This window comes from Psammomys obesus, unplaced genomic scaffold (assembly GCF_907164565.1).
Source record: "Psammomys obesus unplaced genomic scaffold, mPsaObe1.curated_primary_1811, whole genome shotgun sequence".
NCBI classification, from domain to species: Eukaryota; Metazoa; Chordata; class Mammalia; order Rodentia; family Muridae; genus Psammomys; species Psammomys obesus.
The window spans coordinates 18,082,006-18,099,772 of NW_026594428.1; the positions used below are offsets into that span (position 1 = coordinate 18,082,006).

Here is a 17,767-nt window from a genome sequence, read left to right on the forward strand (position 1 = left end):
GAAGGAAGGAAGGAAGGAAGGAAGGAAGGAAGGAAGGAAGGAAGGAAGAAGACAGAAAGGCAGGAAGGAAAAAATGAAGGAAGAAAGCTTGGAACTGACACATGTTAAAATTATCAAACATGAGATTTTGATGTTTATGATGGCATTATAATTATGATTATGATGGCATTGTATATGATCAGAAAGTTAAAAATTAGGGACATGTGTTTGAATAACCAAATAAAACCTCTCGAGTTAAAGTACTATGTTTGAAATGAAAAATACATGAGATGAAATAACTAGCAGATTAAACTACTTATAAATATCAGATAAACTGCACAGAAAAACAAAAATAGGTACACTTGAGGACAGCGATATATCCATGAGCCTCACTGGACCAATGCAGATTGGGCTCCCAAAACCAAGGGACTCAAAGAGGGTCAAGAGAATAGGAAAAATATTGGCAGGAATAACTGTTGAAACTTTTCCAAATACAATAAAAACCATAGTCTCACAAACCCTAGAATTTCAAATAACCCCAAACACAACGAACCTGTTAAATTACAGCTATTTTTTCCTAATCAGACCGCTCAAATAGGTCCGTGACAAATAAGAACAAGAACGGTGGGCGGAGCTGCGCTCAGTAGCAGACCTCCTGTTAGCACCATGGACAGCAAAAAAAGGCATCTCTAGCAAAGAATTACTAAGCAGGGCTTCCTAGGCAGATACAACTTCACTTGGAGCTACCTTTCTCCGCCTTTTTGAGACACACATTGTTCTGCAATCATCTTTGTAGCCATGCCAGAGAGAAATTATTATATAAAAACTTGAGTTGAATTGCTGTGGCATTGATCAGAGTATTGATCATGGCACCTCTATCTCAATATTATGATCTTTCCATCCTGGATAAAAACATCTATTAATAAGCTCTGAGTCAATGGTTCTAAGCACTGCACACAGGGGAACAGAGTTAAGGGATTCATTCTTCTGTAGAAAAGACTCCCGTGAGAGTGCATAGCTGCTTAGACCCTACGCATCTTTTCTGCAGAAATGGCTGGAAATCTCTGGACCCATCAGTGATCTTGGTGTCTTCAATCTTAAAGCCATAGACTCTTCCAGTGGAGACAATCCTGCCTTACATAATAAGTACTTGGTGTTGCAAATCAACCTGACAGTTTCTCTCATCAATTAAACACTCTAATTTTCCACTATGGACCAGAAGCTGAAGACAATTGAAAGAAAGATGAATGTAGCTTGGTCTCTCCTTTACTCTTAGTAAAGATATAAGTAAAAAGTTCCGAAGGCCATGGTAAGGATGTGAAGAAAGTATGTCACAGTCCAGGAGTGCCTGTGAGGTCAGTTATACAAAACGGCAGTAAAGGTGGAGGTGGCGCGTTTCCAGCAGCGCTGCTTATAGCCTCAGGAAAGAAGTTGATGGTTTATACTTCTTCAGGCAGGCTATTACAGGAGTCTTTTATTTAAAGCAGTACCAGCTGCTATAACATGCAAATCTCCAAATACACAAAGGCTTGAGCAAGATAAAAGGCAGAATTTTATTTTCTCCTGATACCACAGTAAAGGACAGAGGAGAGGAGAAGGAGCAGCTCACACAGGCTAAGAGCTGTTCTATCATCTTCAACTTGTGACTCCAAGGCATCTCTCAGATACACCCACCACCAGGAAGCAAAAGAAAAACAAAATTCAGTCCCTGGAAACAATAAATAAATTATCCCATACAAATCACAGTGGTTTTTCTGTTTCCTGCTGATAGCCTCGGATCCAGGGGAAAAACACTTCCATGCGGTTTATCCCCACCAAAATAGACAAGAATTATAGTAAGGTCATGTAAACCCAGATTTGGGGGCTGGAGAAATGGCTCAGAGGTTAAGAGAACTGTCTGCTCTTCCAGACGTTCTGAGTTCAATTCCTAGCAACCACATGGTGGCTCACAACCATCTATAATGAGATCTGGTGCCCTCTTCTGTTGTGTAGGCGCACATGCGGGCAGAACACTGTATACATAATAATCAAATCTTTTTAAAATTTTAAATAAATAAATAGACCCAGATTCAAAAACAAATTCTTGAGTTTTTCTGCTGCTGCGTAGGACTTCCACTACAAGCTGTACTTTGTAATTACAATAATAAAGGCCTCATCAGCATGTCCCTTTCAGACTGTTCTGCATAACAAAATACAGATTTCCTTCACCCTGTCGTCAAAAGAATAAATATTTTGATATTCCCAAAGTGGAGTTTTTATGGCTCCAGGAGAAAGATATGAAGACCAATCTCCTATTTTCATGAGAAACTGCATTTACAGAGAAAAAAAAAAAGAAAAAAACAAACAAAGGGTAAATTTTGACATAGTATTGAGTAAGGGAAATGTTACTTTTCCTCTCTTAAATTGAATAAAAACACTATTGACAGTACAGGCTTACTTGTGTGAAGTGGCTAAGAGCCTGTCACCTCTGCTACACCCTGCTGGGTAGAGGTCAGGGTGCTGTCAGCTATCCTTCTCAAGGATGTGTTCACATAATGTTATCAGGGGGAAATTATAGGTGGCTCAGGATGAGGTCCGAGACAGCCTTAGTTTCGTGCATGGAAGACCTACCACTGGTAACAGTTGCATCAAATTCCCTGGAAGGCATTTTTAAATGGTAGTTACATAAAATGCTTTTTATTTCTGATGTTTGAAAGAAACTTCAGAAAGGCTTATGTTTAAAAATAAGTTGTTTTAATTGATGATTGCTGCTCCTTGACATGACCAAAGACAGAGGTCAGGTACAATTGTTCATTTTAATGGATGCTTTCTCTAGCTCGCTGTCAATTGTTCCTGACCTTCTGTACTTCTTACATGAATACATCAACATCTTTTTCTTCTCTTTCCTGGAAATTAGTACTTTCAGCAAGTTCATATGATAAAATCCAATCTTTGCAGTATCCTGATTTACATGTAAAAAGTACAAACAGGGAAAACCTCCAAGTTTTAGCACACACTTTCTGCTGCTGCCTTAACCAATATCTGTGTTTATAAATTACTGCTTTGCTAACAAGGGAATTCTTTCACTAGTACCCTTGACTAGATATCTCATTTGTCAAAAGAAATATTGGAAATTTCAAGACAAAGGTCTATAATCTTGATTGTACACTTGTGTAGTACATGATTGAAATGAAAGAACAACATGTGACTGCAAGGCAGAGGAACCGTCATGGGGAAGGCCTTATGCTACAGTGCTCATCGATGGTAGCCACCAATACACCCAGGTTGTTATGACAGCACTGTTCACAGCACTGTTACCTCCTTCACATCTTCACGTACTGCCCCTCCCAACAGTTTGGAGACTCCGAGGAGTGAGCAGATTGTTTTCTGCTTCTTCTAATCTCCTCTCAATATATTCAAGCTCTTACCTGGTGTTGTGTGCTAGCCTGAAACTATGTGCTTTTTCTCCTCTGTCCCATTCCGACATTTTTGTGGAAACAAACAATGGCCCAAACCTCTGCCCAGGAAAAAAAAGAAAGGAAACAGTGTTTACGATCTGAAGTATAGTTTCGTTCCACATAAACAGAAGTGACCCTTTTCTGATACAAATAAGATATTCTAATTACATGTGGCTTTTTGTATCAGCCCTAGTGAATCAGGACAGCTCATCCCAAGAACAGACTGAAGTGCCCAGTGGGCCAATTTTTAGCACTTAACTATGTTGAACTCAGGAGTTTAAAGGGAAGTTAAATGGACTATTGGCAGCCAAAAATAATAGAATGAAAACCAACATTAGTTGACTAATTTGTAAGGAGTTCTACAAACTATGGAATGGAGATGTTCACAATTGATACTGTCCTTCTGAGAGACACAGGAGAATAGAGGTCAAGCACACTGACTCAGAGATAGTGCCTCCTCATGGATTCGAGACACTGAGTATTCCCATTCTGCATCACGCCACACCTCTCTTGTAAAAAGGACTAACCATGGTCCTTTTTACCAATCATGTTTCACAGAGTTGAGGACTAAATGAATTCAAACATACAAAGGTATTAGAACATCTCCTGGTAAGTGATTTGTTAGATGTCAGCTAGGATGCTTTGAGGGATCTTGCCCTCCTAAGCCATCCCTAGGAAATTACCATAATAGCACAATATGAATCTCTCATCCTGTTGTTTTGGGGCCTGGTCCTCTTGTTCTTCCTTCCTCTGTCTCCTCCTGCTCCCTATTATTGTTTCTCTCCTTTTGCCTCTTTCTTCTTCACCTTTGACTGAGCATCTTATCTTCATCATGGGTCAGATTTCTCAGTGGCATCCTTGTCACACCTGATTTGTCCCTCCCCTTTGTGCTGCCCTCCTCAGTGCATACTCCCCTTGGCTTCTTGACAGAACATTGGGATTCAGTCAGGTTGTTTATCCCAACCAGGATCACCTTCTCTAATGTCTACTGTTACTGTGGTGACAGCCACACTGTACTTTCCAATCACAGCTTTTGGCAACCCATACGTCTTTCAAGCCTCCACTGGGCTTAAAGAGAAGCAGCTCAGTACTCTTCTGGAATGCTGTGTGAGCCTCATACTTCTCTACATCTAGGACCTGGGAAGCATCCTCATCCCCAGCGCATTCTTGTCTATTCATGCCTTCTGAGCTTTTCACTTCTCACTGGGTGACACGTGGTGCCCAGTCTGCTCCCAGGACCTGGTAGGCTGATGTACTAAGATCATTACAACCTCCTGTCTTAGAAAGCCAAGAAAAATTCATGCAAATTTGGGGCATCTTTGGAATATGATGCAGAAGGCAGGCCAAAACTGTGGCAATATGAGAAATATCTCTATCTCTATCTCTCTCTCACACACACACACACATACACACACACTCACCACAGAAAGCAAAAAGTTCCAAAAACAAAAGGTTCTGTTCTTGGATCACCTGAGTATCAAATCCATTGCCAGGCTATCATTTTTCATATCACAAAATCCATATCTAGAACTATACATATTGGAAGCCTACATGGTCATCTTTTTAGTTCTGTCTTGTTTTGTTTTCTCTCACATCCCCAACAGAGTTTATAGGAACTCTTTTCATTCACCACTTACCAGGCCATCTTTCTGTCCATCACAGGGGAGTGTAGCACTTGACCTTCCAAGAATATCATAGCTGTGCTGCTGGGACATTTCAGATATAGCAGTGCACCTCTGTATGGAAGAATGAGGACAAGGTTGAGCCAGAGTTTGAAGGCTGATTACAGAAAATTAAGTGGTCATGAATGAGACAACAACAAAAAGAAAGAGCATGATACCTCCAGCCTAAGAAGTAGATTCAGGGACACAGGGGTTTCTTGTGGTTACTTAATATTTTATATTTAAATGCCATTAGTGATGAAGAGATGGTGCTGACGTACCTGTGGTTTGAACTGGAAGAGACCTCAACTGTATAATCCAGGAGCATAGGACCTGGAGGACCTGGTAGTGGAAAGGGGACCGTCTGTAAGGCCTGTGTTTAGGATGCCAGGAGCTGTTTGCAATGGTCCTTCAGGGCAAAAGTATCTTAGTATTATTTATTATTAATGTGCACCTTTTAGTTCTTCCATGTTGGCCAAAATTTTGGATCCTATTGTCTGCACTCCAGGTTCTCTCCTTAGTTTTACAGAAAGGGCCAACTGTAAGTGGCTGCATACGCTTGGGTTTCTGGTCTCTTCTGGGTTGGGTGCTAGATACTCAGAAGAAGCAATGCATCTGGAGGAGGCCATGTTTCTTTGTGTGGGACAAACACACACATGGAAATGGACATTTGATGCCAGGAGGAGCACGTCTTCTCTGAGCAATGCTATCAGAGCTTAGTGACTTGCAAATGTTGGTGTTTCTTCACTGTCACACCTGAACATTGTTTCCTTCACTTCTGAATGTGGGGCTGTTGACTAGTTCTTTTAGCTGAGACATGCCCCATGAGTTTGCGTGCCTACTCATCAGGCACAAAGGGGAAAGAAGAGAAGTGTGCGTAATTGGAGGATGGTGATAAGAACAATGTGAATGTGACTTCTAACGTAGGATGGGATGAAGTTGTTTGTTTTTTTTTTTTTTTTTAATCTCATATTTCATGCAGGGCTGGGCTGAGGATGTGGCAGGCATGGCGTATGCCCTACGTTCACTGCCAGAGGGGGCTCCCTGCCTGCCACAGGTGAGAGCCAGCTCTGGGGTGCCTGTCCCTATGGGAATGGGGGGCTGGCGTGGGCCTGGTGGGGGAGAGGTGGGGAAGGATTGGTTCCCTCAGAATCTGAATTCTCTTTCCTGAATGTATTTTTTCCAGATCATAAATGGAATTACAACCAATCAAACCCTTATGGTCAGTTTTTCTCACAGCTGTCTCTGGAACACTATGGAACAATATAAAACGTGCACCCACATTTGCAAAGGCTACCTCATTTTCTTAAGTGACTCTGAGTCTGAGGGCTTTATCCGCCCGACAGCAACTCTTCATTCAACAGGAAGCGTCAGCTGTGTTTCATAAGGGCACCAACCCCAAAGTAAAATAAATTATGTCTATAAAAAATAGGACATTAAATGATAGCCCTGGAAATAATACATTTTCTCTTAATGTTTATTCAAAAAAAAGTTATCATTTTCACTCTTGCTTCTCAATGTCATATTATCCTCTTCCCATGCCTATATTCTTTTTTTTCTACTTATTTCTTCTCTATTATTCAATAAAGGGCCTATTCCTTTGCATGCATGGCAGTTGATCTCTATGGCCTACCTCAGAGCCCTTTACAAAAGCCACCCATATTCAACCCACACCACTCTCCACATTTTGGTGGTTCCTTTTGTCTTTCTCTGATATGAGTGGTCACCTCTGCCCACCCCAAACCCTCACATCCTACAGCATCTCGTGTGCACACCCCATAAGTGGCTTTCAGCTCCAAGCACTGAAAGCACTGTCTCAAGAGAAAGGACTTGTGGTCCATGGAGTGGCCCTGGAACCTTTATCTTATATTCAAAGGGGGAAAGCAAACACTTTCCAGTGCATGTCTAACGCATTCAGCCCGTTCTGCAGCCAGGTTATTGGCAGTTCAACCGTTTTGGCTCCTGCAAGCAGCCGCCTGACAGCCCTCAGAGCTACTGGCTTCCCGGGACTCCTCACCTGTCTTTCTAACCTCCTCTGCCTTCCCTCTTTTGGCAGTGGTCCGTGTATATCCGAGCCGCTGTCCGGAAAGAGAAAGGCCTGCCCATTCTTGTGGAGCTCCTCCGAATAGACCACGACCGTGTGGTGTGCGCAGTGGCCACAGCCCTACGGAACATGGCCCTGGATGTCAGAAACAAGGAACTCATCGGTATGTCCTCTCACTCAGGGTCCCAGGTCTTTGCACAGGTGTGTGTATGTGGTGACTTCCTCCACAGAGCATACACATGTGTGGTGTCAGTGTGTTTTATCAGGAGCTGTGATTCCGTTCTCTCCTGCTTGGATGAATGCACTGGTTGGCCCTGTAGAATGTGAAAGGAAAATGTGGTTTCTAATCCTTGCAAGCGGAAAATGGTCGCCGTGCTTCACGTTTAACCCCTTGGACCCAACGTTCTGAACTTCTACTGGGCAGTTTACTTCCTACGTGATGAAATTAAGATGCCTGATAGAATGCCTGCTCCTTTCCTCCCACTCTCTGTTGTTACTCATTTATATGGCTAGTCATCTATTCCTATATAATTTATTTTCATCCTACTTAAAATTCAATAATCGCCCCTGAGAACCATGAAAGGTCTTTGACTAAGGAACCATTAAAGAGGTAATGTATGCATGCGCCTCTTCTACAAATGATTCTTCATTCCCTACAAGTTCCGGGTCAGTCCTAGGTCCAGAGATTTATACCAATGAGTGAAACAGACAGGAAGCCCTGGTTTCCCATATACTCAGGATAAGTCCATATACAATAACCAAAACAAATACATGAGTCACATGCTGGCAAGAAGTGTTCTTCAGGGGAAAGAGGCAACAGAATTGTCACTGCTGAGTTTGCAATTTTTTTCAGTTGAGTTTAAATTCACCATTTTAAAATATGTAATTCCATGGCATTCGTGTTTTTCTAATATCGGATAATTGCCACCTTTGGGATCCAAAAGATTTTCCTCATCCCCAAAGAAATCTGTACCCATTAAGCAGACACTCATCCTCCAAGGTGCTTCATGACAATAGACTCCCCTGGTCTGGACTCCCTATATGAAGAATGATGAAACACATGAGCTTTTGTGCCATAGGTCTTGGATTTTCAGAACAGTGGTGGTTTGTTTTCTTAAACATTAATAAATTATAATTGGATAACTGGAGTGCAAAGTGGCATTAATACACACAGTGTGAAATAGTCAAAACAAGTTACAGTTAACATAGAACCCAACTAATGTCAGGGTCTGCATATAGAGCTCATGCTGTCCTTGGGTACAGCGTATACATAGATACATTAAATAGCTGAGGCTGGCTTCAAAGTTGTAAACACTCTATCTCAGCCTCCCTGTGCTAGGATATAGACCTGAACCACATGCTGGAACCAATATTTATCTGTAGTAGAACATTTTAATGTTACTCTGTAATTAAAAATAAAGATTCTTTTTCTAATCGTACCTTTGACCAACATCATCCTGTGTCTTCCAGCCTGCAGCCTCCAGTGACCAGTATTCTGTTCTTGCTTCTGAGTTCATTCTTTATATTCTACATTAAAATTATATATATTATATATTATTTTCCTCGCCATAGTCCCATCCATGATGTCACAAATCTCATCAGTTCCTACTGGTTTAAGTCTGAGGAACAATTCATTGTATACTCCCCTTTCCTTCTTTCTTTCTTTCTTTCTTTCTTTCTTTCTTTCTTTCTTTCTTTCTTTCCTTCTTTCTTTCTTTCCTTCTTCCTTCCTTCCTTCCTTTCTTCCTTCCTTCCTTTCATTTATTTATTTATTTAGTCACTATACATCCTAATCATAGCCCCTTCCCTCCTCTTCTCCTGGTCCCATCCTCCCTCTGTCTTCTTCCTATCTCCCTTCCCCTACCCCTCAGAAAAGGGGAGCCCCTCCACAAACCCATCCCAGTACATCAAGTCATATCAAGATTGAGTGCATCCTCTTCCTCGGTAGCCTCATAAGGCCACCACGCCAGAGGGGAGTGACCAAAAAGCATGCAACAGAGTCCTTGTCAGACACAGCCCTTGCTCGCCTTACTAGGGAACCCACATGAAGATCAAGCAGGCACACACTCTTTCCCACAAGGCTCTCTGCACTGCCCCCAGTGTTTGGCTGAGAGTCTCAGAATCTGTTTCAATCTATTGCTTGGTAGAGCCTCTCAGAGGACAGCTACACTACACTCCCTTCTGCAAGCATAGCAGAGTGTCATTAATAGTGTCGGGGGTTTGGCTCTCTTTCTTGGTGTGAGTCTCAAGTTGGGCCAGGCATTGGTTGGACAGTCCCTCAATTTGCACTCTATCTTTATCCCTATACCTCTTGTTGGCAAGGTAAATTTGGGGTAGAAGTTTTGTAGGTGGGTTGGAGTTCCCCTCTCTCCACTTGGAGTCCTTTCTGGTTAGAAGGTATCCTCATCAGTCTCCATGACCCCTGGTACTACAGGTCTCCAGCTTGTCTCAGAGATGCCTCTGCCCATGGTTTCTCTTCTCTCTGAAGGCCCTGTGTCCTACCCCTGCCCTTGACCACTGCTCTCCCCAGGTCTTATCACCACCCTCATTTCTCTCCTTGCTTCCTCTCCTATCCTGTTCCCTCTCTCCAGCCAATTCTGCTGTCTGTTCTATTTCCGCTTCTGAGTTAAATTCAAACATATTTCCTTGGATCCTTCTTGTTACTTACCTTTTTTGGGTCTGTGAGTTGTAGTATAGTTATCCTATACTGTATGGCTAATATCTGTTTATAAGTAAATATGTACTATGTATGTCTTTCTGGGCCTGGGTTACCTCACTCAGGATGATCTTTTCTAGTTCCACCCATTTGCCAGCAAATTTGATGATGTCATTGTTTTTTAATAGCTGAGTATTCCATTGTGTAAATGTCCCACAGTTTCTTTACCCATTCTTTGGGTGAGGGAAATCTGTGTTGTTTCCAGTTTCTGGCTGTTATGAATAAAGTTGCTATGAACATAATTGAGCAAATGTACTTCTTGTGTGGTGGAGCATCTTAGTGTATACCCAGGAGTGGTATAGCTATACCCCACTTTCCTGATATATTCAGCCACCAATGACTACAGGGTGTGATATTTTCCCAGGAATTGAATTGCTGGATCATATGGTAATTCTATTTTCACTTTTTAAATGTAACTTCTATAGCATTTTCCATGATGCCTGTATTAATTTAAAATCCCACCATCAAAACATGAAGAAAGATTCTTCTTCTCCACACCTATCATTGTTTATAAAAGCTGTTCTGCCAAGTGCAAAGTGATGTCTCATTGTAGTTTAATTTGTATTTCCATAATGATTAGTAATGTGGAGTGTTTTTGCGACTGTTTCTCAATGTCTCCTTTGAGACATGCCTACTCATATCCTTTGCTCATTTTTAAAATGGGCTGTTTTCCTGCTGTTGGGTTTGATTCTCTGTGTATGTTGGTATTAACCCCTTGTCAGGTTTTGGCTTTGGAACATTTTATCTCAACCCACTGGTGACATTCTGATGCTGTCAGTCATTCACAGCCTCAGCAGAACATTTTTTGTTTTTTTTAAATTTTATTTATTTTCATTAATTACAGTTTATTCACTTTGTATCCCCCCTGTAGCTCCCTTCCTTTTCCCCTCCCAATCCCACCATCCCTCCCTCTTCTCCACCCATGCCCCTCTCCTGGTCCACTGATAGCAGAGGTCCTCCTCCCCTTCCTTTTGATCCTAGTCTATCTGGTCTCATCAAGACTGGATGCATTGTCTTCCTCCGTGTCCCGGTAAGGCTGCCTCCCCCTGAGGGGGAGGTGATTAAAGAGCAGGCCAATCAGTTCATGTCAGAGATGGTCTCTCTTCCCATTACTAGGGTACCCACTTGGACACTGAGCTGCCATGGGCTACTTCTGTGCAGGGGTTCTAGGTTATCTCTATGAATGATCCTTGGTTAGAGTATCAGTCTCAGAAAAGACCCCTTTGAAGTGATCCTGCATGTATGTTTTGGGGTTTTTTATTTTTGTTTTTGTTTCTTTGTTTTGTTTGCTGAACTTTTAGGGTCATATCTAACGCCCAGACTCTTCTTGTGTAGCTTTTCCCTATATGTTTTTTTTTTTTTTTAGTTATACAGTCTCACATTTAATTCTGTAGTATATTTTGAGCCTAATTTTATATATTGGCTGAGATAAGAGTTCATTTTCATTCTCCTTTTTGCAGCTTTTCCACATCAAGGCTGTGGTTTTTAGTTGAGCACTTAAATTTGGGAATGGTTGGTAAGGAAACCTTTCAGAAAAGGCCTAAAAGAAGATGGCTATGTAGCTGTCTAGAAGGCAGAGAATCCAAGATGAAGGTGTAGCCTCTGCAGGTGATTCACCAGAAAGGGAGCTGGGAGCAAGGAATGGGTTTGGAGCCTTCAAGAGGTCTCCTTGCCTAGCAGAAATAATGGGATTCTAGATCAGAGAGGCCTTCTTGTGCCCCTGTCAGTAAGTAGGAGGGTCCAGGCCGAAGGCTGCTTGATGCCTGGAAACTTAAGAAGTCTCAGGAATCTGCAGGGAGATTCCACAAGCCCTCATAGATCACTGTCACAGTGGCAACACTGGAGCTGAGGAGATGGCAGAGCTCCTCACAGGCTCTCTGTGTGATTCATAGACGGTTTACAGGATGAAGTCTGACAGCAGTGCGGCAGGTGACAGTTACCAGTGGGTGGAATCTGGAATCTGATGGACTCCGGTCCAGGCAGCTGGACCAACCACTGAAGCCAAGGTACAGCTTACTGTACCATCTAGCAAACTTGAAAAAGCGAGATATGAGTGCAAAAGTGGGCAAAACTCTATTTCTGAACAATTGGAGACCCAGGCATGATGTGCGGAATAAACCCTCAGTGATCCAGAAACTGGATGCCTTTCTCCTACCATGCCCCAATGTACATCAGATTCTCTACCTAAAACTAAAGTATTTTCAGGTTTTCAGCCATTTATTGACTCAGAATAAAATCAGACTTCAGACCTGTCTTGTACGTGCATCCACTCATCATCCTAACAATATATTATAAAGAAGGAAGTAAACTTGCAAATTTAGTAGTTTTACTTAGTTTGAGTTTAATTTTAGTATTTGCAGATTCTGTGTGCTTTGTATATTTAAACTAAGCTATTGGATCAAAAGGTCACAGAGCCTTCTGCATATATACCTTTCCTTTCCTTCAATAGTTATTCCAGACAGGACCAGCACCAGGGCTTCCAATAAAAGCCTCATCACTCCTCTACAACATAGAGAAAAAAATCAATAGCTAATCAGTCTACTGCCTGGATGCTAAGTACTGGCTATTGTACGCCTGCGTATTTTATTTCTTTTGGTGGGTTAATATATAACAAAATGGTGAGCTATCGATTGGCTTTCTAGCTCCTGGGCCTGTCTTCTTTCTCCGAAGCCAGTTATCCAGTGGTCTGTCTGAACATGGAGTACTTCAAGCTCCATATTGCCCATTAAGCTGTTACTGTCAGATGTCACCAAGTAGGAAATGGAGGCAGTCATTCAGAAACAAGAGTTGAAAACACTGAAGCTACAGGCTTGAATGCAGCAACTTTTTGTGAATGAAAAGAGTAGAATTTAGCAAAACGTTAGATGCTGTTTAAGAGGAAGCACATGTTACTCTTGTCAACTAGTTGACTCTAAATACTGTATCAGAGTGATTTTATTTGTATACAGAAATGCTATACAGAACTTAATGCATTGAGAAGAAAGAAACAATGACTTTGAACCAAGAACAACAACAAAAAAGAAAGATGAGTGTGGCTATCTTGTCCTTTCTGTCAACTCTCTCTTTGTTTTGGTGACCTCATCTGAGTTCATGACCTTAAATGATCCACTTTCTGCAGGTGTCTGCTAACTCTGCACTCACCTCAGCAAATGGCACTTTCCCGAGAGAAGCTTGCTACATACCATCCATCAAACCACCCTACCTCCTTTCCTGATTATTAATAGAGATGACCCATATTTAAGATGTTTCCACTTACAGCCTTTCAACTTTACAATAATATGCACTCAGAAGAAACCTCTTTGAGTTTTGAATTTTCATTTTATCTCATGCTGATGATTTGTCATGCAATATTCTTTTTCAATACTGGGCAGTGGCATTAAGTGACAATTCCCAATGAGCCAGAGAATCACAGGGGAAAGAATTCGTGTTCTGCTGTGTGCTGTGTTGCTAAGCTGTGATCTTCAGTAAGTGGGTGTATTAAATACATTGGCTTACCATATTGTCAGCGTACAATGGCTTCTTGTTACATAACCTGACCTGATGAGGATTGCTGTGTGTAACATTATCTACTGGTCTTGTTTCTTTCCCCTCACTGGGACATGAGTTCATACGGAGTGGGTGCCTTGCCTTCTTCTCTGATGTGTTCCATGTGCCTGATACCATATGGAACGCCTAACAGGGACTTGATAAATATTTGCTGAATGGATAGCTGAGCTACATTTTTCCTGTCTAACTATCGCCTTAAATATGCTGTATCAGAAAAACATTAAGTAAACAAATTAAAGAACACATCAACCAGAGAAAAAGATTTCGTGCTGATGAACAACCAGAAAGTCAGCTCATTTTCTCCTTAACTGTTCTAGAAGCATGTGGGCACTTAGAATTCAGAAGGACTTCAGCTTTTTTCATCACTGGTTCTGAGATTTCAGTTTAAATCACAGCTCTCTTGGACTGTTCACTTAATTGGTGTGACAGTAAGTGGACAGCCACATTTGCATGGGAGGGATAGACCATCTTCAGAGGACTTCATTATCAAGAAGCTGTTGAGTAAGCCATAGTCATGCTACTGAGAAGCAAACCGTCCCACACTCAGGAGCTCGCTGCCTCTGCTCTCCTCATCTTCCCATGGATCTGTTTCCGTGATTATGTGTATGTCTCTGCAAACTGATAACTGTGCTATAGATAAATCCTGAATTCTTTTTATTGACCGTGGCACAGTAGCCGAGGTTAATGCATGTACATACATTCTTCACAACCTTCAGAAATGTTAATTATCCTTCTACGTAGTGAAGGCTGTTTAAAAAAAAAAAAAAAAAAGGATGGTAATAATTAGCTTTGGTGAAAAGTGTGTACCATACTGCATCACTTCATGTTTCCAGTTTGCTGCTCATTTCATGTGGACAGTTTTCAATGGAGGCCCAATCTCCACCCTTCACTAAACAAGCATATGTGAACTTGTACCTCTTGACCTCCTTTGTCATTGGAAGCCCAGCTCAGGTGTCCCTTTCGGATGGAAACTGCTTCCTTAACTCAGAACTTTGTGGGTAGCAAATACCTGAAAGGTCTTTTAGCTTTCCATTGTGTGATTTTCGCATTTGCACTGTACCCATCCCTGAAGGATCCAGGGATCCAGGAAGGGATACAGTTAGGGATGGAGTTGTACTTTATTCCTTATTATTTTGAAATTTAAGTTTTATTTCAAGAATTTTTATGCATGAGTATTTTCTTTATGTCATACCTAGGCCTTTCTCTCCCACTCTAACTCCTCCCATGTCCCCCCTTTCCTCTCTCTCAAATTATTGACCTCTTCCTCTTTCATTATTATTATTATTGGTGCATGTGCATGCACACGCCTGCTGAGTCCAGTTAATGTTGCTAGCGTGTATAGGTTCTTAAAGATGACCACCTGTGATTGGATAATCTCTCATGGTTCATCCCTGAGATCCATGTATTTTGATGTTCCCTAATGCCTGGAGCTTTTCTAGGCCCGTAATAGGCACTCAGAATATATTTGCTGAATGATTTCAGTGATTGCTAAACAGTACATGTTACTTATTATGAAGAGCAGATTTGGAGTGGGATTATGGGCTCACAAGTGACAAGAGGAATGAGTCAGGGAATAGACTGGCTCAGCCTTTTCCCACAGAGTCCAGGAACATGGGGAGATGGTGCCGATGCTGTGTCAAATCCAAGATTCTAAGCAGACGCACTCTGCTCATGATTTGGATGAGATTTGAGATTAGGTGGGAAATAACACTTTCCACATAAGACACATCCACTGCCAAAACCTCTGTGCTGGCAAGGCCTCTGCATCGAAGTCTGGGGCAGAGCCTATGCAGTACCTCCATGGCTTCTCTGGGTGTTGGTTCCTGGCCAAATTTCTGGCAGGCAAGGCAGGACTAGAATGTTGTCGTCATCCCTCTAACTCATTTGTGCATCTCTCTGAGATGACGAGAAGAGCATATCCATCACATCATGCACCAGAGCCCCTTTGCCTCTGCCTTCTGACTTGGTAAGACTTTCCCCAAACACTGTGGTCACCATGGGGTTCACCGGGACCCTTCACTGTTGTGAGCCATAAGAAACAAGCCTTCTTTAACTTGCCCTGATGCATGCTCATGTTATATGAGCTTCACTTTGGCTGGACTTCATACTTTGTCAGCTGGTGGGGGCTTCTCTCTGTGCACTGCCCTCCCTGCCTTCCTAACACCAAAGGAGGCACAGGCAGATCTGGATTTTCTTGAGGTCAACGAGGAGTTGTTTCCTACTATGAGTCCCTAAAAGACATGGAACACAGTCTCCCTATGCGTACCAGGTATGCAGCTCATACTTAGACACAGTAATGAGATCTGGAATGAAATAAGGACCATTTCTTACCTGTGAGTCACTTTCTCTCTAAACAGTAAACAACCTCAGTTCTCTAACCTGGGAAAGTTTGAATCACTCTTTTCTTTCATTATGGGCATTTACTGGGAAGGAGAAGACTACTCTACCCTAACTTTCTTTTCTTGTCCCAATTTATTTTAAATGTTTAGTTAGTTTTTCTTTATTTTTAAGGTATTTTTGGCTACTCTAAATGCTGACTAGAGTGTGCTGGAGATATTTAAAGAATGAGAGAAAATGTTCCATATTTAACCAAAATGAATGAGCAGATGAAAGAAGTAGGAATGTTGTCCACAGGATTACAAGTTTCTCTTTCCCTACAGCAGCTCATTTGATACTGTACTTTCTCTTGGAGACCTGCAAGAGGAGGTACTATGTGGAGGCCAAAGGGTGGGCAATCTCCACTGTGTTGATGCTGTCCTGAGGGGTACCTGGCTTGGTAAATTTCCTCTTTCATTTACTCATCCCATCCTGTAACTTGATTCTTGGTGAGTAACTGTACCTATGGAATTCTAGACCTGCAGATACTTACTTCCATTTAAACTTTGATACACATAGCACAAGTGTGTGTTCTTTGATACCCGCACCCTTGCCACTGCCTCCGTAATAATGATTTCAAGTGAAATTAGTTTGAAAATTTTATGTAAATTTGAAAGCTTAGGATAGAGAAACCTCCTTGTCACCATGCCATTCGTGTTTGGACTACGCTGTTGTGCTGTGTCTCCTGGAGGAGCTGAAAAGCAGAGGGCTCTGTAAGACTTCATTATTAAAACAAACAGAGGCATGTGTGTGGGGTTGCTTTCCCTTCTCATGCCAATAGACCACAGACAGCAAAGGCTCCTGGGCTACGTAAACGTCATTCTAGAAGGCAGACCTCCCAAGCAATATCCACGACATGTCATCAAAAGCACCTTCTTCATCTGTTTCTCTGACCCTGACTAATTTCTGAGTTTAGGGAAAGTCTTGAGGCTCTGAAAACCTGAGGACACCCCGGGAGGCAACGTGCCATTCTTAATCCTGGGAGTGTATAAGCTTCACTTTATTAAGTAGATCTGAAGAAATTTTAGAAATGTACCTTCTCTGCATCTTAAAACATGCTCTTCAGCCCAGGGCAGATGTTGTTTTAATTAAAACACATGTAATTTCAATTAGTATTTTAAGGAGAAGTCTGATTTCCCAGACAGGGTGATTTATGAAAATACTCTCTGCTGTCTCACGTTAGTAATGTGGTCTCCACAGCCAGATCCTAGCAGAAGGAAAGCTTCAAGCTTCAGCCAAAAGCTTACATCTTCAGATCAGTTGCTTGTCTCCTGACCCGAAGTTCCCAATCTCCCAAAGGCTGCTTCTCTTTTCTGTGAAGCCAGGAATTCTTTGTTAATTAAGTTTGGACACCTATTGGGGAATGTTGGTGACTGGGTCTGGCAGATAAGAATTCCTTGGCAGGATAGTAATAAATAAATTAGAGAGTCAAAAATTATTTTATTAGGCAGGACTTTAATGGTCCATATCTTGGAAATGTTTCATGTAGGTAAAAAGCAAAAATGCGAATTTTTCTAGGTGATTCCAACTCAGCTTAAAGACTTCACAGGCAAGAAGAATGGGAGGGGCAGGATTTCATGTTGACTAAGCATCCCTTTAATGCCTAGCCAAACAATTTGAAGAAAATGCTTGGAGAAGAGGATGTGTGAGGAATGAAGTGGCTCTCTCCAAACATCCCATCAAATCTTGAGAATTTAGAAGTAGAAAGGAGCTTTCAGAGGATAAGATGTTGAAATTGCATTCGCTTTGAAGCATGAACTGCCACCTTTTTCCCTTGCCAGTCCTCCTATCCACTGCTGCGACACATACACAAGAAGTCTTGATCATACAGAGAGGAGTTTTACTCTTTAATACCAAAAATAATGTTGTACAAGCACTTTAAAATTTCTAAGATGGGTATTCTTTTAGCCATCATGTCTTAAATTTGTTATTTACCTTCCTGAATCTTGAGCAACGACAAAGCAGGTGAGTACATTTGTCATTAAGCAGTCAGAGAGTGAAACGGTGC

At 41.8% G+C, this 17,767-nt stretch overlaps 1 protein-coding gene across 2 annotated transcripts in view; it reads left to right on the forward strand.

Moving 5' to 3' along the window:
* The window catches only part of Ctnnd2 (catenin delta 2), an 894,554-nt gene that overhangs the window by 790,814 nt on the left and 85,973 nt on the right, over window positions 1-17,767 (forward strand). Inside the window, exons 16-17 of one of the 2 annotated variants that reach the window (XM_055618984.1) lie at window positions 6,060-6,134; window positions 7,134-7,284. In XM_055618984.1, coding sequence (XP_055474959.1) covers window positions 6,060-6,134; window positions 7,134-7,284 — 226 coding nt within the window. The remainder of the gene's footprint in view (window positions 1-6,059; window positions 6,135-7,133; window positions 7,285-17,767) is intronic. The other variant, XM_055618985.1, reaches the window with a different exon arrangement.